At 37.1% G+C, this 24,793-nt stretch overlaps 2 protein-coding genes across 13 annotated transcripts; one reads left to right on the top strand and one right to left on the bottom strand.

Moving 5' to 3' along the window:
* Positions 1–798: 798 nt before the first annotated feature.
* Positions 799–16,914, top strand: LOC306853203 (RING finger protein 44). Of its 11 annotated transcripts, none has more exons than XR_013782717.1 (12): positions 3,436–3,850; positions 5,754–5,955; positions 6,037–6,256; positions 7,273–7,440; positions 8,347–8,520; positions 9,420–9,581; positions 11,020–11,135; positions 11,281–11,368; positions 11,725–11,846; positions 11,944–12,043; positions 14,096–14,339; positions 14,803–16,914. XR_013782717.1 is itself a non-coding variant. In XM_079390440.1 (12 exons), the coding sequence occupies exons 2-12, from the start codon at positions 5,849–5,851 to the stop codon at positions 14,156–14,158; spliced, it is 1,317 nt and encodes a 438-aa protein (XP_079246566.1). In that variant the 5' UTR covers positions 3,436–3,841; positions 5,754–5,848; the 3' UTR covers positions 14,159–16,914. The 11 variants fall into 11 exon arrangements, 10 of the variants coding, with proteins under 10 accessions (XP_079246565.1, XP_079246561.1, XP_079246566.1 ...); XM_079390440.1 differs by adding an exon at positions 11,557–11,601 and having other exon boundaries at positions 3,436–3,841; positions 7,273–7,392; positions 14,096–16,914; XM_079390433.1 differs by adding an exon at positions 11,557–11,601 and having other exon boundaries at positions 3,436–3,841; positions 14,096–16,914.
* Positions 16,915–19,731: 2,817 nt separating this feature from the next.
* Positions 19,732–24,514, bottom strand: LOC306853683 (FAS-associated factor 2). Of its 2 annotated transcripts, none has more exons than XM_079391271.1 (11): positions 24,398–24,514; positions 23,506–23,574; positions 23,277–23,411; positions 22,932–23,008; positions 22,703–22,871; positions 22,458–22,543; positions 22,276–22,367; positions 21,968–22,145; positions 21,614–21,785; positions 20,701–20,844; positions 19,732–20,452 (listed from the first exon to the last, which is right to left on the bottom strand). In XM_079391271.1, the coding sequence occupies exons 1-11, from the start codon at positions 24,458–24,460 to the stop codon at positions 20,270–20,272; spliced, it is 1,368 nt and encodes a 455-aa protein (XP_079247397.1). In that variant the 5' UTR covers positions 24,461–24,514; the 3' UTR covers positions 19,732–20,269. The 2 variants fall into 2 exon arrangements, with proteins under 2 accessions (XP_079247397.1, XP_079247398.1); XM_079391272.1 differs by having other exon boundaries at positions 22,703–22,841.
* Positions 24,515–24,793: the final 279 nt, after the last annotated feature.

The following is a 24,793-nucleotide window of genomic DNA, read 5'->3' as shown; positions in this document are numbered from 1 at the left end:
CATCAAATTACTAGCTAAAATCAAACTTATCACAAAAACGAACAATTGATCATATATCAGTGAGATAACAGCTACCTTAAATGACCAAAACCTTGTTTCAGAAAATTGTAGTGTAGTGTAGGCTAATTAATTATTTTATTTTGACTCAAGTCCCATTCGTTTACATGGAGAGGGCGGGGTTTATGACCTGTACTGCAGCCAACCACCAGGGGGCGATCAAAGAGCACGCAGCTTCACTTTTCAGGACGAGTGAGTCACACCCGATAGTGACAAATTCAATAGATACTTGTCAATACTGTGACAAAACAGTGGCTATTAATAGTAATTACTGAAATACTAGTATCCAAACAATAAGTAGGCCTAATACTATTTAATGGACAGTTAGTGACACTGAAAAAGTTGGATAATTGTTATTCACTAACAATAAGCAGCTTTGGCAGCCAGCCCCTGCCACCAGATAAAAAAAAAAGTCTTTCTTTTTCATACTTTTTTTTTTTCCTTTTTACAATTTTCTCAGATATATAAACTTGCAGTTTTCAGAAGAAAAAAAATCTCATAGACTAGGTTACATCTTATTTTTCCACAACATGGACTGAAAAATAAAAAGATAATTGCGACTTTTTACCGTTTTTTCTCAGAATTGCACATTTATATATCGCAGTTTTCTTTATTTATTAATTTAATAAATAAAGAATTTCCACAAGTAGCACAATAAAGTCTCATAAACAGACAGTAGTTATTTCTACGGAATGATGTTCAAACGGCTTGCCATAAGTCAGCGGCCTCTAAATGCCCCTCATAGGGGTATGGCACAAAAGCACGCAAATAGGCGGCGGATGATGTTGGGTTCAACCGAGTGCATTGATTTCGCCGAATGAATTCAGATAGTGGTTGTTTTGCGGGAGATGCGAAGAGTAATGCCATATTCTGCCTTTATTCCTCGCGCGAGCTCCAGTTTGTACCTTTTCCCCAATTCAGTGGTGAAATCCACGGAATGTTCCATTAACAGGAACAGCTGAGGATCATGCCGCACCGAATATGGGAGAGATGTGCAGGATTACAAGGAGAAATGTCCGCGACTGAGATGCTCACAAATTAACAATCAGGTAACGCACGCGCCTGCGTCTTCGTGTCGATGGCGTGGATTTCCGTGGGTTTTCACGTTATTGAATGCATCGCACAGAGGTATCGGCGTGTTTTTATGCGTTGTCCCCCTAAAGCCTTGAGCCCCTCCTTGTTTTGTTGCTGTAATGCTGTAATGTTTACATTGGATTGGAAGTGCATGGATGGATGGGACGCGGGTTTGCTCGTCTCGCGCTTGCTTCAGATGTGCGTGATCGTGTGCACGCGCAGCGCAGGTTACGCTAGAATCTGATTTATTTGAGCTATATTTCCCGTGAGTTAAACAGTAGCAAGGAAGGTTACATTGCGGTGTTTTTTCTGCAGTGAAGCCAGTCGAGAGGCCCTTTGAAAATGCTGCAAAAATAATTCTGACCTATGCGCACTCAAGACGAATTAAACTCAGATTATTGTAAAGAAAAATAAATGCTACACTTTGCCATCATAGTTCTCATACAGTCTGCTTCATGCGTTGTATGATGCATTATTCTAGAGCAAATAAAATCCGTATTTTTTTAAGATGTCAGCTCATGAACTCATGAAAGTGCATGGAATAACGAAGATGTTACTTTGACCGCCCCTCAAGTAAAGACGCTTGTATGTGTTTCTGTCCGCCGGCTCGCCATTTGGCGCAAGGCTTATGTAACAGACTGGGTTGTGTCACACTGTCTCTGATGGAGAGGCGGATGAGACATGCTCAGTTAGAAGCTCCCCAACATAATGTTCTTTCCTGCATTTCATTTAGTCCACAATAACAACAACAACACTAATAATAATAATAATAAATCAAATTGTTATTATGCCATAATTTATGATGAAAAAGTTAACTTGTACTTTATTTGCAAACATAAATTGTGTAGAAAATATAATATAGTCGTTTGCATGTTGCAGTTTACTCTCTTGATTCCATTTATAAGAGCTATGAAACATATGAAATAAGAGCTATGATTTATAAGAGCTATGAAACATAGGAGATGGTCCATTTTTACAGAAGAAAACATTTAAGAGAACCATAAGTTATTATTGTGGGTAATCAGAAGTTCAGGAAGTGGAGAAAAGGACTTCCACATGCAATGACTCATGTTCTTATTTATTTGTTCTTTTTAAGTATTGCTTTGATTGTTCGTCATGCTGTTTGAACTGTTTTAAGATTATATCTACATTGTGAATTGTTTTGTGTTAAAGGAATTAAATAATTAGATGCTGTCTTGCTGAATTATAATATACACCATGACTGTTGCATCACCCTTGTTTGATAACTGAAACACAGGCCTATCCCTTGTGACAAACAACATCCCCTTTATCTGGGACTACCCATACAACCTCAAAATGAATGTCAGTGGCATAATAAATCATCACCGATAACATGCTCTGCCTGCTATGCTTATGTTTAATGTTTTGACTTCTGCACAACACAAATCATCTGACTTCATCTGATCTGTTGGATTGCAAAACCATCTTGGGAGCTGAAATGAACTCTTTTATAGTGTTTTCAAACTTTTGTTTTTTGCGGTCTAGTGATTTGCATGTATTTTGACACATTTGAATGCTCCAAAAGGAGAAAGTAAACCATCGGCAACAAAAAAACACTCCAGGCTTCACATTTGCATGAAAGTTACTAAACTATGACATAAATATAATGTAATATATAATGACTGAATTTGCCTCTAAATATATATATTTCATAATTTTGTGTTAATATATTCATTTTGTTCTTTTAAACTATAGAAGACAAAATATATCATATATTATGATGCTTTTATGATTGAATTTGTGAAAATTTGCCTCTAAATATATATTTTTATGTCATATTGTTTTATTGCATTAATTGTATTATTTTAAGCTACAGAAAATAAAACCATATGTAATATATGTTGATGTGAAAGATCCATAAATTAATGTGTTTTATTTGAAAAAGCAGTTACATGAACCTCTGGCCTGTCTTAAGCAGTACTAAGTAATATAACTAAGTAATTATTTTCAGTAATAATCATTTTTAAATATTATATTGCAACAATTTTTAAGTTTATTATTATTATTTTTTTTTAAACAATGTAAATTGTTAATGGACCAATGCTAAATTACAATGCTTAAGTTAATGTTAATGCTAAAGTGAACCACAACGAGTGTGAATGCAAGAACAAGGTACCTTTTTGATTCAATTCACTTTTTGGACCACTTAAAGGGGTCTGTGTTTGTTTTTAGTAAAGAGGAAGTGTGAAAACATCCTTAAAGTTGGGATCAGCTTGAAGCGATTCGACCAATCATCAGCATATAAAAAGTGACTGGCTGTCTGTCTCTTGCGTGGTAGTTTTTAGAGGAAGAAGGCGTGACTACAGGCACACAACAATATTGAACTGCACCCATGTCACGGATCAAACCCAGTTTGAACGCATCGGACATAATAATAAAGGAAACAACAAGTGCACGCTATAACAAGTTTGTTGTAGCTAAGTTATCCGATGTTAGGCAGCAGAGGAATATGCATTTTTTCTTTCTATGCTGAAGATCAACGCCTGCTCAACAGCAACAAACTCAAGCTCGTGGACGTGAACTAGGAAACGGACGATACCTCTGTGTTAACCATGACCGTCTGCTAGTTTTCCTGAACGATTTCTTCTGGATTAGTATTTTAAATCACCAAACGACACATCCTGCATCGCTTTATTCGCCTAAAAGCAGCGCGTGGACGAGTCGGAAACTCGAGCGCCATAGAAAACAAGTAAGCTCGGTTAGTGCGATCATACTTTGCTTATTGGACACAAAACTGTCATATTGCACGTAAAATAAAAACGAGAACACTCTTGGTATTCGGAAGTTTGCATTCATGACGTGCAGACTGTCTAAATGTTGCGTTAAAGCTAAACCATGTTTCTTTTGTCAGGGGTGCATCCCTGCATTTCCTGTTTGGGGCTTCATCTGCTCGGTCTGCATGCTAGCGATAGCAGCTAAGGGCTTGGAAAGTGCATGCGATTTGTGTATCATTTTTATGCAATGTACAACCTCCGTGTAGCATTGAGAACCTGTTTTAAGAGCATGAGGGCAACTGCGGATGTTTGCGCGAGCTCCTGTAAAACTTCGGCCTCGCGACTTCTTTGTGCTATTGTTGATGTCCACTGCTGGGCCACAATGACACTTATAAGTGTTTTATTCATGGGGAATGTGCACAGTCCATATTTGAAGCACGAATAATGTTTAAATCATACGTAAAAGCTCTTTCGAGTGACTATTTTTGATAAAGTGAGGCAGGCGAGGTTTGGTGGCGCTCCTTTGTTATTGCTTTGTCTGTGTGGGAGCACATGGCCCTCCACGCTTTTGTTGTTGAAGTTACAGCTCCCCCTCTTTGTGGCAAATCAGCCTAGTCATTCCATTAAACACGGTTTACGCTTCCAGTTTGTGAAGATTTGTTGGTATTTGTTTTTTTATTTTTTATTTTACACATGGCACTGTAGCCTACATTTGAATGTCTTGTGTAGCAGCATGAGAAGTTTAGACGTGCTTGAGTGAATTAATGCACACTCCACTGATTTTGAAAAGAGAACTGTAATAAAATGTATTTGAAATCTTTAGAAATATACATTGAAATGCTTGTGCCCTGAAAAGTCTGGTTTTGTGTATTTTAAGCTCCCCCAGTCTAATTTACATGTAATTCACAATCCATAAATTAATACACTACAGCATGTTGAGGCAATTACTGGCGAATTTTCTCTTGGTTTATTGGAAAATTACATATATTTATTGTTTCCATTTAAAGTAGTACTGGTCTTTTCACATTTTAAGCTCATGGTCATTTTTTCTGGAATAATTCACCAGAATTTTGTGTTGTTAGCTTATATGCTATTAATTTTTAGTTGTCTACAAAAGGAGAAAATTTGAAGAATGCAAATACAAAATGTATAGTGACCACAGCTGACAAGCTCCAAAAAGCACCTGGGAGAAAAACCAACTGAAAATCATTTTCACTAAAGATTTGTTTTCAAACATCATTTGACATGCTTTTGCTTGTGATACTGGCTAGAACAAAAGGACCTGTGAACAAAATATATTGAGACCCCCCCCCCCCCCCCACCCCCCCCCACCCCTCAATGCAACACATGTTGATCACTGGCTGTCAAAGTCAGTAGCAGTTTTGTTTACTAAAAAAAAAAAACAATACTTGTATGTGAGGTTGGGCTTTGAACCAGGTTACCCTGCATGTTAAAAAAAAAAATTGCCTCATGTTTTGGAAGCCTGTGGTTGTCACTAATGTTAAATGATGTATAACCTATTTTAAAGTACTATATTAGAATTGAAATATGGCAGATGTAAAGGACTTTAGTAATAATAAATAAAATGTTGAGCCTGTTCCTCTGTCTGAAGTTAGGAGGGCTAATTTAATGGTGTTCTTTGTTCTATGTGGAGCTTGACAGACATGGTTACTATGCACATTTAGTGTATGGGGGAAAAGCATTGAAAACAAACAAAAATAACAGCATACGGGTTTGAAATGACATGAGGGTGAGTAAATAATGACAGAACTATGGTAATAAGTTCATCTAACACGAAATCCACATGTAATGACTACAAAGGGTTCTGCTGATTTTCTCAAATCAACATTCAATTCACAAAACCCATATTTCTTGTGTTTCAAACAGAGTTCCGACAATCTGAGGCTGTTAGACACAAGTGCCTCTTGCACTTCTGGTCCCCCAACCCCAGGCAGGTGTGACTCGTTCATACGACATCACAAATGCGACCATGGGAAGTAGCAGTGAGTAGGCGGCCATCAACTGCCCCCTTAAACCAGAGGAGGGTCGTCGGGGAGCCTTGCATCACCCCTCTGCACCTCAGGAGAAGGTGAGGTGGCCGTCATCATTTTGAGTTCATAAAAACATATAGCGAGTATGTACTTACAATCTGTGTGTGTTTATGTCCTAGTCCTCCAGTACGACGTCAGTGGGGACAACGAGATCGACCTGCTGTGCACACTTCCCTACATCAGGATGAGAACTTCCACCACCCTGTCTTCTCCCAGCATCAGCAGATTCCTTTAGATGAGTCCAGGCAATATAGCCACACCGGTGCACCTTCACGCATGCTGCATACTGCCACACAACCCCCCCAACAGAGCTCCATCATGGTGGATCTTCACGAACAGGTATTAGTCTTTCATTTAGACCATAGGTCTCAAACACACATTTCCATCTAGGTGTTGTTCTCCATTAGAAACATTCATTTCCTGTTACTCATATAATCCAGTATTTGATGTTCACTATGTTTAAGAAGTATATAAAAATAAAAATAAATATCAGTAATATCAGAAAAGTTATATCAGTAATAAATGTAATATCAGTATAAACTAAAATAACAATACAATCTAATTTTTTTTGTGCTGTTTCCTAAGCTACAAGTGGGCATTAATATTTTAATTCCAGGCCTTGAATGAATATAGTGCATTTGTAAAAAATGAATAATGCATTTTCGACATTTGTTGTTACTTAGGCCTGTTACTTGTATTACAGCTATTGGCCATTTGTGTTTACATTTCAGTCCTTTAATATGTATAAAATAATTGTACAAAGCATAAGAAATATAAATTTAAATGTATAAAAACTACAAAATAATTCTGACAGATTTTTATTGTTAAAAACAGTACAATTGGGCTTTTTTGTTTGTGTTTCAGACCTTCAATAAATATCAAAATAAATTAAGAAAATGTATGAAAAACAATTATATAAAAACTATAAAATCAAACTTTTTGACATTTTTTCATTGGTACTTAAGCTACAACTGGGCTTTTATATATAAACTATTAGAAATGGTAAAAAAAAAAAAAAAAAATCAATTTAAATGTATAAATAAATGTAAAATTTTGACAGATTTTTCATTGTTAGTTGGGTTACATTTGGGCAATTTGCATTTCAGGCCTTTTAATAAAAAATAAAAAAAAAAAATCATGAAGAGAACTATCGAACCGGACCCTAAAGCAAGATGCAGAGCATAAGAAGTTGATTCATGAACCAGATTTAAGCATAAGCTGGTAGTTTGAGGCCACTAGCATATTAATAATTGTTTTACTCAGACTTTGATGTGAAAGTGCTTTGTGTAGACTGTAATTATGAAGATCAATTTATTTTTTTAACAAATAACTTTAACTTTTTGTTGTCCTTCAAGATGCATCAAGGATCAGTTCCGATATCTTACACAGTTACCACGGTGACGACCCATGGTTTTCCCATCCACACCGGGCAACCTATCCCAGCCTGCAATGCTCAGCAGCTCCCAGCATGCTCGGTAATGTTCAGCGGACAGCTCTCTCTGCTCTGCTGCCTTCCTCCTCCAGTGAGTTTGAAAAGGAAGAGCTGGAATGTCAGTGAAGTTTGTGTAGAGCACATCTAACATGTCCCATCGCTCCAGCTTTACTTTAGCCGATGTATGTGTCCCAGGCAGCCATTATGCTCACCTGTCCTCTTAGCCAAAGATACTCTATTATGAGTGTTGTTCTTTACTTCCCTCTCATGCTTACACATTAGGCATTGGTAAACGGCTACATTTCACTTTTTGATTTTTATGTTGGCCTTTCTTGTGTCTCTAGAATGTGTAATGACCTTTATATGATGCAACTTTCAAGGTGCAATGTGCAACCCCCCCCCCAGTTTTTGTTTGTATTGCCACTGCAAGTGTCTGGGGTATTCTGTCTTTGACATGGACAGCAAAGGTGTACTTTCTGCTAATTATACCATCTGCTCAAGTCATTGCATTTGTGTCAACATACCCACCTGTATTTTTTTTGTGGCCACAGTGATGTACAGTTGAAGGTGTCTTAAATTGTGCAGGGCTATATAATTGGGCTATATGTATTTTCAGTCGTCTTTGCATTATATATGCTTAATAATGAAGTTGTATGTATATATAAATATTATTTTTATTATTATTGCTTTTATAATTCCTATTATATTTTTTTATACAAGAAACATGACACACAAAATAAAACAATTAAAGAAAACTACATTACTTTTTCAAAGTTTTCCCCATGCTCTTGAAATGGTTTAGCAGATTCCTAAATAGTGCAGGATAGTGAAAACGTTAGATGTGCTTTACTCCAGAGTGTGCTTTCCCAGTATTAAGTCATTTCTTAAACTGCACAGCAATTCAATATTCAAATGCCCATACACTTTTTTTAATTAGCGTGTCTATAGTGTTAGTGACGCTTTGTTGTCTGTTATTTCTCTGTCTGTCTGTCTGCAGCTCATTCAGGCCTGCACCATGCAGCACCTGCCTGTGTCCTATCAGGCATTTCCACCATTGATCTCCAGTGAGCATTTTATCCTGCACCCCAGTCCACCAGTGCCGCCCCACCAGCCTCCTCATCTGCCTCCACTCAACCAGTTTGTCCCCATACAGCCCCAGCACCCGCGCATGGTGAGTGCAGATCATAAAATCTATGAATGCTACTGTATGTTCTTTTCTATGCAAATTATGGTGAAAAATGTCTGTAATATTTTTATAAATGTGTGTGTGTGTGTGCATGTGTATTATATACATTTTTCACCATAATTAAATAGGTAAATATATATAAAATATTATTTTCTTGGGCTTTTTTTTTTAATTACAGAAAAAAATTATTTTGTGCATTTCACATAAGTTATGTTGACAGCATAGGTGGGTGGCATGACCAAAATCTTCTTTGAGTAGTTTTATATTAAACTGTAAATTTAGTGATACAATTATTTTTACTGGAAATTCATCACAAAAACATTTAAGTAGTCATAGAGCTTTTAATAAAAAAAATGTAGTGATTAGTTTATTTTGGTGGTAATTCAACACACACACACACACACACACACACATATATGTATATGTGTATATATATATATATATATATATATATATATATATATATAGTCTTCACTCTTTTGATTATTTATAATTAGATGAGTTTCTAACCTGACAGATACCAAAGAGAGGCCTTTTCTTAATTTTCACATAGTCATACTTTAGTTAAAAACAAGATTTGAAACCATACATCCATGTGATGGGATGAGCCAGTTTATTATTCCCAGTGTTGAGTATAGTGTACTATAGTAGTGTGATTACTGTTCAGACAGTGTTATTAGTAAAGCAATCCCATTGCAATTTAGAGAAACCAATTAGTTATGAGTAACAGATTAGTCCCCACAACTGATTGTAATCTTAATAAATAATAATTAAAAAACAGTGTTAAATACTAAATGAATTCTTTCTAAAATAGCACATCATTTTATGGTATTAATAGTCGTAATCGTATGCTATAAGTATGACTTTTATACTTGTGTGTTCAGCCTCTGCAGAGGGTAGAGAATGAAGTGGATCTGCGAGGAGACCAGCATCCGTTAGGAACATTCTCTTATCCTCCAGCCCACCATCCACCAGCAATGACCCCCTCCGTCCCCCTCCAGTACCTCCCCCAGGAGCCCCTCCATCAAGAGCTACCCTACGGAGTGGTGAGATGTCTTTGCTTTTGAATGGCAACAAAGCATATAAATCACTGTAATCAAGTCAAAAATGATATACTGATTACAGTGAGCAGCATTTGCATAAACAGGTAATGACATTAAGGAAAAAATATGCCCTTAGTGTAGAGAACAGTGAAGGTTTACTGGTGTTCATTAGTGGTTAAACGTCTGGTTTGGCATGGCAAAAATAGGTTCAAATTCCAGAAAGCAAAGTTTCCAGAAGTAGTACTAGTCAAAAAATGGTAAACAGTAATTTTCAACATTTTATTTTAAATCAGTTTTTAAATCATGTAATATATAAAAATAAATAAAGTTGGACTTCACAAACTTTATTTTTGGATTTTGGTTTGACAAAGCATTGTCAAATAAGTTTTAAAAATTCTTTGTTTGGTGTCGGCCTATGGATATGTAGCTTCGTGTTTACAATTGAATCGTTTGACAGTTGAACTGAGTTGACACTTGTAGAAATATGGGATTTTTGATTGTGTGCTACAGAAAAACGGTAAGTTCAACCAGTTAGGTAAAATTAAGCTTACTAAGTCAGAAAGATGCTGAAATAGTGATCATAGCTCAAAGCTTTAGAAAGAAAATTGTCAGTATAAGCCTATGAGAAATGGGCATTTTTTTTTAATCAAAAACTGTTTGTCCATTCAGTTAGAATATACAGCGCAACTCAAGTCAGAACAGGATGAAAGACTGCGCCTAGTTTGGTCAATATGAAAGCAACATTTATGCATTTTATGCATGTTCCTGGTCTTATTATGATGGTTAAATGGTAGAAGTAACCATCTGGAATTAACCTACTTTGCCTTTCTATTGATGTTATTTAAAATGCACAGGCTATTGGATAATACATCTTAATTTTCCCTTTTTTCTAAATTGCTTAAATTGGCCTGTTTTTCCTCTGTTTTCTGACTGAAATGCTCTCTACTGTGCTCATGCATTACATGTACGCATATTTGCATTGCTTTGACCGTTCTCTCTGTAGATCCCATCTGCTTACATGCAACGATTGGTTGATTATGTACAGTGCCTGCATGCTATTGGTCAAACTACTTGAGTCATCAAGCATGAAAACAATAGGGAAACAAAGCCAAAACCCATACGTTTTAGGCAAATTAGAAATCCCAGCCAGGACATCTCCGGGAAATGTGGACGTATGATCACCCTATTGGATAATATTAATCAATTACAAAAATAGCCACAGTTTTACTCTTTTCAGGAAATCAACCCACAGGTGGCTTATTTCTGGTCCACTTTGCATAGTTAACCGAAATAAAGGAGTGTATTTCGCACACTTCATCTTTGCAGCAGGAGGATTGTTCTTGTAGTAGAAATCTTGCCAAAGTAGTTTTAGATGAGATTTGCTAAATGAATAATAATAATTCAAAAGGTTTATCTCATGTGTTGTCGTCTGTTTCCTTAGCCATATCCGCACATGCTGCCGAGGCGTATAACTGGACAGAGGTACCGATTACAGCAGCCTCTGCCTCCACCACCCCCTCCACCGCCCTACTACCCCGGCTTCTTACCATACTTCCTGTGAGAATCTCTTCTACTCTTTATAAAACAAATCAAATGCATTTTCTAATGGTTATGATTCTATAAAGCCTTTGTGATATTTTTTCAGTAATGACAAAAAAGGTGTGTATTTTAACGATTTATGTGTTTGTGATCTGTGAAACAGCTCAATGCTTCCTGTGCCTCCAACTGCTGTGGGTCCTGCTATCAGTCTGGACTTGGATGTAGATGATGTGGAGATGGAAAACTATGAGGTAAATAGAGAATCCTTCCCAGGGTGTGTGATTGAGTTTGCCCTACTGTTTATATAACCCGACTTGTCAAAAATAAGCCTTTGAGGGTTTTCACGTAATGCCTGTTCCAAAACCTAGTGAACTGCCTCACCGTCTACTAACATTTATACACGCATATTTGCAACTAAAAGTCATTTGTTTTCAATAAGAGGGACTCTGTGGGCATGTGCAGTGATGCAACAAAGTTGAAAAAGGTTAGCTTTATAGAATTAGCAAGTTACTTTATGGAATTAAAGCTAATTTTGGAAGAGAGATTATGTCATTATCTTGTTACGGTTTGGGTGAAGAATTTTGAACACCTGTGATTTTTCTCTCAGGCGTTATTAAACCTTGCTGAGAGACTCGGAGAAGCGAAACCTCGAGGACTAACGAAAGCTGATATAGAGCAACTTCCGTCCTACAGGTTCAATTTAGAAAACCACCAATCTGAACAGACTCTGTAAGTGTTCTCTGTTCTGTGTGCCCTGGCTTATATAATCTTGAAGGTTTGATTGTGACTTGGTATTGATGATGCATTATATTTAATTTTCTTACAGGTGCGTTGTATGCTTTAGTGATTTTGAGTCAAGGCAGCTACTTCGAGTATTACCCTGCAACCACGAATTTCATGCAAAATGTGTGGACAAGTGGTTAAAGGTAAGAATGATGTATTGATGCACAAATATCTGCAATAACTAACAGCGAAACCCTGTAAATATTAGTGTTCGACTGCTAGAGGTTTTTAAATTGCTTATGGTCTACAAAATGCTTATGTAGACTATTGTTTAAAAGTATGACATCAGTAAGATTTTTTAACATTTTACAATGATGTCTCTTATTCTAATCAGTGATGCATTTATTTGATCAAAAATACAGTAAAAACAATAATATGTGACCCTGGACCACAAAACCAGTCATAAGCACGGGCATATTTGTAGCAATAGCCAACAATATATTGTATGGGTCAAAATGATCCATTTTCCTTTTATGCCAAAAATCATTAGGATATTAAAGGGGTCATATGGTGCTATTTTTAAAGATCATTATTTTGTGTGTTTGGTGTAACAGAATATGTTGACATGCTTTAATGTTCAAAAAACACATTATTTTTCAAATACTGTACATTATTTTAGTTCCTCTATGCCCCGCCTCTCTCAAACGCGTCGTTTTCTACAAAGCCCCTTCTGACAAGCACAGTCTGCTCTTATTTGCCAGCTGACCCAGAGCATTGTGATTAGCCGAACACCATAAGCGCGCATCGGAAATGTAACGCCCCTTACCATTATTGCGAGCTTCAGCTTTCAAAGTAAATATAAAAACAGTTAATAATGTCGTTAGTTTTACCATCAGTTCAAGCCCGAAAGGGGAACAGAGTCGTGTGACAGACACAGTGATGATGCTCGTATGTATTTGCGCACAACCCACGGTTAAAACAGCTGACGTGCTATGATTTCTGACAAGCTGTACACTCCGCTGTGATGTGACCCTGTTCCCCTCACACACACACGCGCGACTCGTTACTCTACAATGTGCAAAACTCCGCATTTGAACAGTCAATAGCAAATACTTAAACTAATAACAAAACATACTTACAGTCGCTGATTTAGAAGCGCCAGATTGTCATAGCAAAGTCAGAAATTACCTTTTTTTTTTTTTTTTTTTTTTATATATAGCTTTTGTGTACAGCCAGCCTTATACTCTCCATAAAATGCGTCACACAAATTCGAACATTTGGGTTGTGCTGTTCTGTTGTAAACAAATCTTAACCAATGATTCCTAATTGTATCTACTTTTGGAAGGCCAAATAAAGTGCTTTTGCTTTCGCATAGAAACACACAGCGTCTCCCTGACATGGCTGCATCAACACTACTGCGGTTACTGAAACCATGTCTTCTTTCTTTGCGTGAACATTTGGGCGGCACTATGCACATTTTTTTGCACATTTGGGGGCGTGTTTGAATGAGGCGTTTTAGCCCGGTCTGGATCAGCCTTCTCTTTTAGATAGAATAAATCCTTTTGTGGGAGACTTTGAGCTTTGTAACTCTGCAGATAGTATACATGCACAAACAGCTACATAACACACTAAAGAAAAGGAAAACAAGAAATTGCATCATATGACCCCTTTAAGTAAAGATCATGTTCAGTGAAGATATTTTGTAAATTTCCTACCATAAATATATCAAAACTTAATTTTTTATTAGTAATATGCTTTGCAAAGAACTTCATTTGGACATATTTAAAGGCATTTTTTTTTGCACCCTCAGATTCCAGATTTTCAAATAGTTTAATCTCATCCAAATATTGTCCGATCCTAACAAACTATTCATCAATGGAAAGCTTATTTATTCAGTTTCAGATGATGTATACATATCTTTTTTTTTTTTTTTTTTTAAATAGACCCTTATGACAGGTTTTGAGTTCCAGGGTCTCATATTGTGAAATATTACAATTTTATACAACAGCTTTCTAATTGAATGTATTTTAAACTTAATTTATACATGTGACTAATTTTCAGCATCATTCCTCCAGTCTTCAGTGTCAAATGATCTTTCAGAAATCAATCTAATATACTGATTTGGTGCTCAAGAAAAGTTGAAGACATTTGTTATTATGCTGTCTTTAATTGCATAGGCAGGCGATGTACAGATCCTCAATAATGTATGGAAGCATTTCTGGCTTGTAGAAATTAATCCATAACATGTCTTGCAGACCAATCGCACCTGTCCAATCTGTCGAGCCGACGCGTCTGAAGTTCACCGCGATGTGGAATGAGTTCAGGTTTTTGTCCTTCACTGGAAAACAGCACAAATCCTTGAGTGTGTTCTGTGAGTGGGGACACCTGATCTCCAGCCAAATGCAAATCTACCCCCCAAACTGCTCCCAACCCCACCTCTACAATAAGCAATCTCGGAATTTGTATGGAACCTGTTTGACCTCTGCTGTGCGTCATTGTGTGAGTTTCATGAAAGCTACTGCCGCCTATAGCCACTTTGGAGTTCTGGAATTGTGACTGGGTTTTTTTTTTTGGGGGGGGGGGTTCTTTTCGTCTTTCTTTTTCATTACCCTGCCCTTGTTTCGCAGATTCCAAAGATAACCTGTAATACGTGTTGTGTTGGCATATTCGTTTACACAGTTGAATATTCTCTAGTTGTTTGATCACAGATAATTAAAATCGTGCTTTAGCGTCATTAGGGACTGTGGGAGTGGGCCTGGATGATGGTGGTTTTTGGCTTTACTGTGCAATCAGACGAGTCCGTAGGACATGGCCGCTCTGCCGGTGAACGACCATCATAGATGCATGTCTGTATAAGTGACGGGCTGAGGGACTTGTTAATAATCTATGTTTTGCAATAATGTATTGATCATTTGAATATCTTAATCCCGATTCTCTTTTATCTGCGAATGCTGTTGTGAAGGTGTGACTTTCAGTGGTTCAGAGTTCCAAGGCCTGAGGTTAAAGATGGAAACGTAGACAAAAAGGACTGCGAAACGACAGCCGTGAATCCATCGGGAAAACTCCCGCTGGGCTTTCACCACAGTTGTAGAGACATTGAGGAAGCTGTGGCATTTTTTCACTTTTGCTGTTTGCTGGCGAGGCCAATTGGACTGGCCAATGAGAACACAGGGACGAGGACAGCACACTGCCTCTGCCAGCTCCCACCTGGCTGCACTGCACAACCCCCATCAATTCTGGACTGGCCCTCTTCATCCCGCTCCCTCACACTCAGCTAGATCCAGGAGAACATCTCACGGGCCTCACGCGGACTGTTCTTTTAGACTAGCAATATTTGAATTAACGTGATCCACCACATTTCAGCCACAAGAGGAACGTTGGACGGCCTCCGTCTCGCCATTCTCCCGCCCGAAGGGCGAGGAGCTCGCATTTGCCTGTCCAGAATGACTTTTTGGGAAAGGGTGGAACACTTTGCGGAAAGCAATACGTGCAATGAGTGTGTGAAGTGAACGCAACGTTTGACCTGATTTTGGAGGACTAGGCTTTTTGTTTATCCTTATTCGTGAGCCAAATAATCAATATACTCTACAAGATTTTAACTCTGCCTTCTCAAGACCTTGACAAGCACAAACCTGTTACTAATCTTCAGACATCCTTTGTCAGTTCCTCTTTTAAAAGTATGCGTTTGTTTTTTTTAAGTGGTGTTATTTATTTCTGCTTTCGCAAGAGTTTTTGAAGGATTCGGTCGGAATACTAAAACATCTTCAGCACGTTTTAGTTTGCCTCCCGCTGTCAGGTCTCAGGCCATGTTCACAGTGTAAAGTGATGTGAAAGGAAAAAAAACAAACATTGTATGCATAGCCTTGGTGTGAAAGGTTGCAAATTATTGTCTTGTTTTTAAGACAAAAGAATGTTGAAACCCTCTGTATTTCTAGTTACGCCCTCTCCTGTGTGCCGGTTGACTGTAGTCGTTCCACGAAGATCCCGGATAGGATTCGAAACGGCAGAGATGGAGCGCTAGGGTCGTATAAAGAAAAAAAATGCACTGTAAAACGCTTAACTCGTGGTTCACTCGATTCCAAAAACAAACCTGAACGTTGTTCGGGTGAAAACTATGAACTATTTTTAAAAAAATAAGTTTTTTGTTTTTTGGGTTCCCTAAGTACTTTAACTATAGGACTTTGAGTCGTTTGTCCACTGAATAGTCATTGTAACTCAATAGACACACTGGCTTTCTCGGGTAAAGGGACTCTCTTAAGGGAATGTGAGTATCTTGTGTTTGCGTGCCAGGTTTTAAAATAAGCCATTGTAATGAATTTAATCCACACTTTTGATAAGTAATCTATGTATACATATGTTCACTGGCATATATTTTGAGTATAACGTAAAAAAAAATCACTCAGGGCCTCTCTGTAATTGAAAAATAAAGGAAAACAGTCCATTTCAAATGGGATTGATGCCATGGAGATATATTTGGGTATTCTGGGTTGTTTTCCTCAGGCCATGCATATTTCAAATGTAATCAACTGAACTAATGTTCCTTTTATAAATAGTGGTGAATATTATTCCATTATAAGACTGGCATGCAAAGAAAAAAAATGACGTTGTATCGAGTGAGAATAGGCTTTTCGTCACTGCAGCCGATCATTACCGTATGCTACTCGAACGTGTTTTCCAGCCGTTGCGTTTTTCCGTGTTCTTGTACTTGGAACCACACATAAAGGTTGTAATCCCGTTGAAAAACGTGCCACGGTGCACACTGTCCTACCTAGACCATTTCCAAGACTATTCTTACAGTGTTTGCATGATTTAAGGATTAAAAAAAAGAAAAAAAGTCAAAAAATGAATCTGTATTTTCAGTGAAAGATATCTAGACAGGGGTGGGCAAGTATTTAATTATGCACAATATGCATGCATGTCTAACCAGGTCCCAACTGGTTCTTAGGTAGATCTAGTTGGCTTTGGGTTCTGGGTGTAGGGGACTTCCTGCTCAGCTGATAACTGCCATGCACTGTACTGCACACATTTGTAATAGAACCGAATGACTACAAGATTTTATTGTGCTTGTACTTGCAAAAGAAAAAGAAGAAAAAAAAATTATTCTAATAATATAGGACATTTAAAATAATAACGTTAAGCTTGATGCCAGTGGGAAGACAAGTGGAAAAATGTGATTTGATAGGCTCCTCACCACATTTGTGCTTCTATTGTTGCCTCAGTTACTGACACACTTGCCTGGAATCTAGATAATGGAAAGCCATATAGTAAAAAGGTGCTAGATGCTCTATATTTAGGTGTAATGCTACATTCACATAAGAGAATGCAATAGTTTGTTATGGGTCTCTATTCTAACAGCATGCAGTGCTACTAGTACCCCCAAGTGGTCAGAAACAGTTAATGACATTATCAACAGGGGTTTCAATTAAGAAAACAAACAGAAAAAAGACGACTATTTAGCTTTAATTGTATGTGCTGGTAGACCGTTTTAAAGGATAATATTATTTTACTGCCCGAGTGATCAGATTCAATACATCTGCCTTAAATCGAAGTAGTAGGAGGTGTTGTGTGGGTTAAAAAACACGGCGTTATCTCTCATTCACCAAAACGGTCAGAAATATATGTACCTGTTGTACGGTTCTCTCTACCTTGAGCATCTGTAACTGTTATGGTTTAAAAATAAATTGTTGATATACACGCAAGCACTTTTGCTTGGGGTAACCAGCTGTGGGCTATTTCTAATATATCCTTATTTAGATTTATAAAGGAATTTTTCATCATAACCAAGATTCCTTGAAAACCTCAGTGTTATCTGTATTGAATTACTAAAAAGAAAGAAAAAAAACAACCTATGAGTTATGATAAATAGAATCTTGTAGTCTTTCTGTGATTCAACTAATAAATAATCTCACAGCTTGTGTGGTGGAAAATTGTGTTCCAATAAGCAGCTAAATACTTTAGGATTTGTGATTTGTTGATTGCTTCATAGACGCCACTGATTGTTTACCAATGATTTCTTGCTGTGGTGGGATAGTGGATTGTTTACTGTTCTATTCTCCTCCTGGCCTTTAGGGGTCAGTCATTGCCTGAACTTCAGACTACCCAGCCAACAACAGGGCCAGGGGCATGTGTTCTGTATTAGGAAGATATTTTGCTTTGGTACTTGCACATTTACAGTTACCTCATTTTTGCCATGTTTGTATTTGAAAAAAAAAAAAAAAAAAAATGAAATAAAAAAGCTAATATATATATATTATATATAGGAAATTGTTCTTAATGCTATAATTTTTTTCATTCCATTGGAATCATTGTTTGTAGCATTTAACATATAACTAGTTATAGTGTATTATAAATACATCTGTATACTGATTGAAATTTTTAAGATTTGTACTTTTTTTAAATGAAAGTTGCTAGTTCTGCTTTACTGAGTAGTGCAATCATATTTTTTTTTTTTTTTTATTGTGGCTGATTGGAGAGGGTTGTTCACTAATAAACGTGTGATGTATACTCATACTACACCGACTAAAGTAATCACTGCTTTAAACGTATTCACGATACAGATGTGGTGCAGTTCAGTTACTTGTCTGAAGGTTTCTGTCTCTCAAGAGTTAAAAGGTGAATCTCATAAAGAAGGTTCAGGTCATTTTTTTCCCCCCATTTAATCAAAAGCAATAAATAAACCTTAATCAGATTAGATGGCATATTGGATTTAATGTGGATGTAAACAAGGTTGTCTTTACAATGGCACACAATTGTTTTACTGAGTTTTTGTCTACTGGTTTTTTTTTTTTCATCTGAACAATCGTTACTTTGTTAAACGGGACAAACCATTGAACACACTGCATTTCTGTCATCCACAGCCATCCTGTCAAAAAAAAAAAAAAATAGCATATTGCACTACTCTGAGCAAGTTCCATAATGTTTTGTATAAAAAACTACTCCGTAAAAAATTTAGACATAGGGATGCACAATATATTGCCACTATATAAGTTATAGGTCAATATCTGCCTCTTGTTAATTGACTTGAGCATGATCTAGGACAGCCATAAATTACTGCAAAAATATTTGTGAGGGAAAAAGAAAAAATTCTTGGAAAAATTGTAACTTTATTAAAGTTGCTTTGAAATGTGCAGTAAACTCCGTTTCAGATCACACTCAACTCTCTGGAACATTACCAAAATTATCATTCAAATTAATTGGTTTTCAGATTTGAAAATTAACTTTCATACAACATTATCATACATTATAATGTGGCCTAGATTCACCTCTATCATAAAAGTATATTTAGAAGTTTTGATTTAAAATGTCAACCTTTTATTGGTCATGAATATGTTACCATATTGGCTAGAATATCAATGCAACCCTATTTAGAATTTTTTTTTTTTATTTCTTTTTTGCATTTGAGATATCAGTTCATATTCTCAATGTCCATCATTTCTATGATACAGTAATATAAATCAACCAGTGTGGACATGATTATTTACAATTAGAATAAAGGCAGTATAACATTTTACCATGGTTATATAAATACAATATTTTTTTTCTGCATTAAAATAGTCACGATGCAAAAAAAAAAAAAAAAGACTTAATTGGACTGTATTCTGATTTAGTGAAACGTGACCCTGTCTTCTGACCAGCTTTGAGATTCATCCTAATAGTTCAAACTCGCATTCAAACAAACTTAATGCTATAAAACAAGTTAATCTGGGTTACTGCCTCTCCAATTACTTTATACAATTTTACAATTAATGTTTTAAGTCATAATTTAGCACCATATTTTATTTCCACATACAAACAAAAATATTAAAATTGTTATGGCTTCAGGTTTGTGCAGCAGGTTGCAATTCAAATCTTGAACAAGCTTGAACCAAAACATCGTTAGTCAAACCACAACAACATTTTAAAATGTTTAATTTAGAATTGGAAAATTACATCTTTACATGACCAGACCCATCAGATGGACGACAGGCAACATAGGCATCTATGAATTACCACAGGCTCACTATGGGCAGACTTGCACTATACTCTATATAGACAAAGCCACATGGAAAAGCTGTGGCCTTTAGTTTTCTTGTTTGAATTCACTTGAACCGCAAGCAGCCCATCGGATCCTTTGCCGACAACTCTCTTTTGGTCGTTAGATGACATACATTATATGGTCGACTTTGATTTGCATTAAAAAAAAGAAAAGAAAAAGATAACTGTTGTGGCTTCCAGGCTTGTCCTTAAATATCTAGGTCATATATTTACAGGGCCGTTCACCTTGCACTCATTTTACGGAACAAAACTTCACTGCAGGGAAGGATGGGTTATTTTTTTCTTTTTAAATTCGGTAAAAGGTTTATCTCAGTGAACCCTCGTCCAGGCCATCAAACAGAAGAACAAACAAGGGGAGGCGGGACTCGAGTGGTGAGCAGGGGGTTAGCTAAATGTCAATCGTCTGTGAGGTCCTGCACAAAGAGGACTTCTGACCGGCTCAGACCAGCCTCCATCAGTGTGGGGGGATTGGGCTGCTCTTCCGTTGGCAGGCAAGGCAGGACCCGGCGTGGGAAATTCGTTACTATTTGGAATTTCTCAGGGGTCTCTTTCAGTGAAAACAGGAAGTCGTGTATTACCTAAAAGGGGGGAAAGAAGTTTTAGACACTGGGTTTCAGTTCAAAAAGTTTTTTAATATTAGGTATCATGTAATACAATAAAAGACTACGCCTTGTTTTTTTCCCCAAACATTGGCGTCAAAACCCTGAAAACAAAGAGTGTCTGATGAGCCTGTTTTCTTATCTTGAACCACAGACACTGATATCATACTGTTATTGTACTGCACAAACAAGAAAAAAAAAAAAGAAAGCAGATGCAGGGTGTTTACCGTCAGTGACTGGCTGAAGAGGAATCGCCGCTCCACGCGAGTATCGTTCGGCAATTTGAACACTATTTTGACACTGTCCGGGTCATCCAGGGGCGGCTCAGGAGGAAGACACTCAGACTTGCGCTCCTTCTCTTCTTCCAGTGTCTGTAATTACACAATAATTAGAAAGTCATTAAATGCAATTAGTCATAGCTACAGATGTCAGAAATTTATCAGCTGATGGGCATTATGAACAATTACTTCTGATGTGCAAAGAAAGAGACCAGACGTTTTAAGTTAGAGACAGTATATGCAACTGTTCTCAAGAGTATGAAATGACAAAATACTTTTTACTGTCATCAAATTTGTCTTGATTTAATTTCAATTGTATTTTACTGTGATCAGTTAACTTAAAAGATTTAAAGGGATAGTTCACCCAAAAATGAAAATTCTGTCATTAATTACTCACCCTCATGTCATTCCAAGCCTGTAAGACCTTCGTTCATCTTTGGAACACAAATTAAGATATTTTTGATGCATTCCGAGAGCTCTCTGACCCTCCATAGACAGCAAGGGTCCTTACACAATCAAGGCTCAGAAACATAGCAAGGAGATTGTTAAAATAATCCACATAATCCATGCTGCGCAAAAAAAAAGCATCCTCGTAGCTTCGTAAAGTTATGGTTCAACCACTGATGTCACGTGGATTATTCATATAAAATATATCTTAATTTGTGTTCCGAAGATGAACGAAGGTCTTACAGGTTTGGAATGGCATGAGGGTGAGTAATTAACAAATTTTCCTTTTTGGGTGAACTATCCCTTCAATTACTTATATCTTGTGATTCAATGTTCTTTAAACGACTGAAAGCAATGGTAACTGTCAAATGAATTTCTAAATTTATTTTTCTTTACATAATATCAAATCACTTACTCTTCGTCTCCTCTCTTCGGCAAGGATGCTCTGGTGTGCCTTCTCCTCTTCTTGACGTTTCTGCTCTTGTTCTTCTCTTTTCTTTCTGTCTTTTTCCTGGTCTGCGCGTAGGGATGCCAGGTAAGCTTCATCTTGCTGCTGCCTCAGTACCTGCGTCTGATTCCTCTCCTCCCTGGAGTTAGATGGATAGATAGATAAATAAAAAGATAGCAGAACCAATACATCCTATAATTAATACCATCAATCAATTATAATAAATAAAATTATATAAAATATAGTTTCTTTTTATGATTAAATGCCCTTCACACATCGGGTGAGTTTCCGTTCTTCAGAAAGCAAACTACGTAATCTCACCTCTCTAGCCGTTCTGACATGAGATATGTCTGGTTTGCCTCCATGATGAAGGTCAGCTGGTTGATAAGATCCTCAGGCTGGATCAGCCCCTCCAGTCTCCCAACAACTGTCATTTTGCGGTCCTTCAGCATGATCATAGCCAGGAAGGGATAGGTGTTCTCACGCAGGGCCTGAGAGACTGAACACACAACATAAAGACAATATAATCAGCTCAAACCACATCTTGTGAGATAACGATGACACCACAACAACATTCAGAAAGGGATTAATCAGAAACTAGGAAGTGAAGTTGATGTCAAGCTAGTTACCTCTGTAACCCTCTGGCTTGCTGGTGGAACATGCCCAAAACAACATCCTTGTGTTAATGAAGGTCAGTGCCTCTTCTGAACATAATGTGGTTCTGAGAAACAGACAAGAGCTCTGGTTATGAGATCAGAAGCTCACCAGATGTGAATGTGTATAGAGGAGAGCATCCCAACTTAAAACCTACCTGCAGAACTCATCTGTGTCCTGGTGATCATCTCCATGAAGATAAACTAACAAGTAACGAAGTTCTCGCTTGGCGTCATTCAGAGCCTAGGAGGAAAAAGAAAAAAAAAAAAAGTTCAATAGATACACATTAAGAACAATTTTTGATCTACTTAACAAGATGTTTCAGTCTTCAGGTGTCTGCCTGGTGAACAGGTCAAATGCATGAAAAGTTACATGTACTTCATCTTTTCTATATTAACATACCTGACTATATGTTCCCTGGTAGAATACAGGATGCGATCGACCATACTTCTCCTCAAAACTATGAATAAAGGACATGACATCTCCAACAGGATCTGTGACACGACCCCTTGGATCCGGTCGAATGAATCTCAGGGTGAATCTGAAGAATTTGAGAGAAGGAGGAAAAAACCTAGAAATACCAGTTACTACTGTAGTGTGAAATATTACGTGTCTATATGAGCTTTAATACCTGAATATGTCCAGAAGTGTATAATACGTAAACCTGAAGGGAAGCATTATCAAGTAGTAACTCCAACCTAATAAGCCCTATAAAAGAGAAAACAATATTTATATAAGCAGTTCATTTAATATTTATAGAGTACCATGTTCCAATCTCTGTCATAGTGCCACTTTATTTACTAGGGTATTACCCTAAACTGTCTGCGTGTCATACCAGGTTGAAACCAGAACCTTTCCTTGGCATTTTCGAATTTACCACAGCTAAATATAAATGTTTATTGAAAACACTAAGTACAAAGAAATGAGCACTGGGAATGAAGGAAAAAACAGAACACATAACATAAAAAGCTCTTACTCTAGGCTGTGGCCTTGAGACAATATAGCTATACACTCTGTGGTCTGTTGTGTTGACCTGTAACGGTCTGGTGGGCGGCGGGTTGAAGACACTCGGAACTCCTTCTTGCTCATTTAGTCTGTCTTGTACTGCGGCCTGTAAAATGATTCCAATTAATTCCAATAAGTAGCATAAGGTTCCCAAAACAAGAGAATGAAAGGATCAATTAATTTGGTTTACCAGCTCTCACCTCAATGTTCCAATTGTGTTGTTCTAATGTGCGCCGACATTGGTCCATTGACTCCAAACCTGTCAGGTCCTGAATAATAAGGACAGATCTCACGTTATTTGCAAACAAAAGAAACGTGCTGAAATCTATTGTCATAAATTAAACAAAAAATATCCTGCTACATGACAGATGTGTTAAAATGTGTCATGTTTTGTTAATGAATGAAACATTTGGGTGGCAATGCGTTTATAAAATTCTAGATTAAGAGAGTGTTTTCGAGATAAGTCATCATTCAAGATTTTTTTTTTATTTTATAATACTTTATGACTCAGGAGTAACGTTAGATGAGGAACAAGTAAACTTCTCCAATGATTGTTGGCACCAGTGTAAAACAAGCTTTAAAAAAAAAAATTGCCTAAATGTACCAAATTATGCCAGACTGGAGGCAGATTAGCACTGTGTCTTAAAACCTAGTACACTGTCTATCTAGATGGCATTTTACGTACGTTCCTAGAATGCTGCCTAACTAGAGAGGACTTTGGACATCATAGGCGCACTTTACTTTGACCAAATCTGCTGTCTAAGTAGGCAGCTCCCTAGGTTTTGGGGCACAACCAATGTCTCGATGCCTAATTGACAGCTGCAATTTCAACTAAATCAAAAGCCACTTGTATACAGGAGAAAGTCTTTATATAAGGATATTATTCCGATTAAATCTGCATTGATGAGATAAACTGAAGCTGGTCTCGGTTGAGTAAAAACTAACGATCTTTACGGCAGTTAGCTCGCTGACTGGTCAGTGGTCATTTATACTTAAAGCAGCTGAGCTGGACACCGCGAAGACTATTTTTCTGATGATTGAGTCTATAAAAGATCCAATCAGTATGTGTTAACCAGGCAATCTAATTGGTACCTGAAACTGAAGGAGTTTTTCAGTTTGAGCCTGAGATAATTCCTGCTCTTCTGGCGCCGCCATCTTACCTCGCCGAGCCCTAACAAAACGCGATGACGTTTAAAGCGTGCTGACGTGTCTAATACGTTAAACGTTCAACCAACGCTTGTTTCTTTTTTTGCGCCGCCTGCTGCTCAGGAGTTGTGTGGCGCACGTTTTACCTTCATTTGTTTTTACAAAGAAAATTATTAATTTATAATATAAATAACCAATAAAACGTGTTCTTGTCATTTCAACTGAACATTAAGAGAAGCTAGTAACCACAGTTAATTAGATTATCTATGTCATACAGTCATATTGCAGGGTAAACACATTATCTATTGTGTTATTAGAAAAAATATATATATTACAAGAAAA

This window comes from Barbus barbus (assembly GCF_936440315.1).
Source record: "Barbus barbus genome assembly, chromosome: 33".
NCBI lineage: Eukaryota > Metazoa > Chordata > Actinopteri > Cypriniformes > Cyprinidae > Barbus > Barbus barbus.
The sequence above is the reverse complement of the archived record's forward strand: the minus strand, read 5'-3'. Positions and strand labels throughout refer to the sequence as shown.

Excerpts from the sequence above, each read along its gene's own strand:
- LOC306853683 (XM_079391271.1), bottom strand. The coding sequence starts at position 24,460 with ATGGCGGCGCCAGAAGAGCAGGAATTATCTCAGGCTCAAACTGAAAAA. Across the intron at positions 22,544-22,702 it reads ACCAGGGAACATATAGTCAG|GCTCTGAATGACGCCAAGCG; the intron begins GTATGTTAATAT and ends TTTTCCTCCTAG. Across the intron at positions 22,368-22,457 it reads GACACAGATGAGTTCTGCAG|AACCACATTATGTTCAGAAG; the intron begins GTAGGTTTTAAG and ends TCTGTTTCTCAG.
- LOC306853203 (XM_079390433.1), top strand. The coding sequence starts at position 5,849 with ATGCGACCATGGGAAGTAGCAGTGAGTAGGCGGCCATCAACTGCCCCC. Across the intron at positions 9,582-11,019 it reads AAGAGCTACCCTACGGAGTG|CCATATCCGCACATGCTGCC; the intron begins GTGAGATGTCTT and ends CTGTTTCCTTAG. Across the intron at positions 12,044-14,095 it reads GTGTGGACAAGTGGTTAAAG|ACCAATCGCACCTGTCCAAT; the intron begins GTAAGAATGATG and ends CATGTCTTGCAG.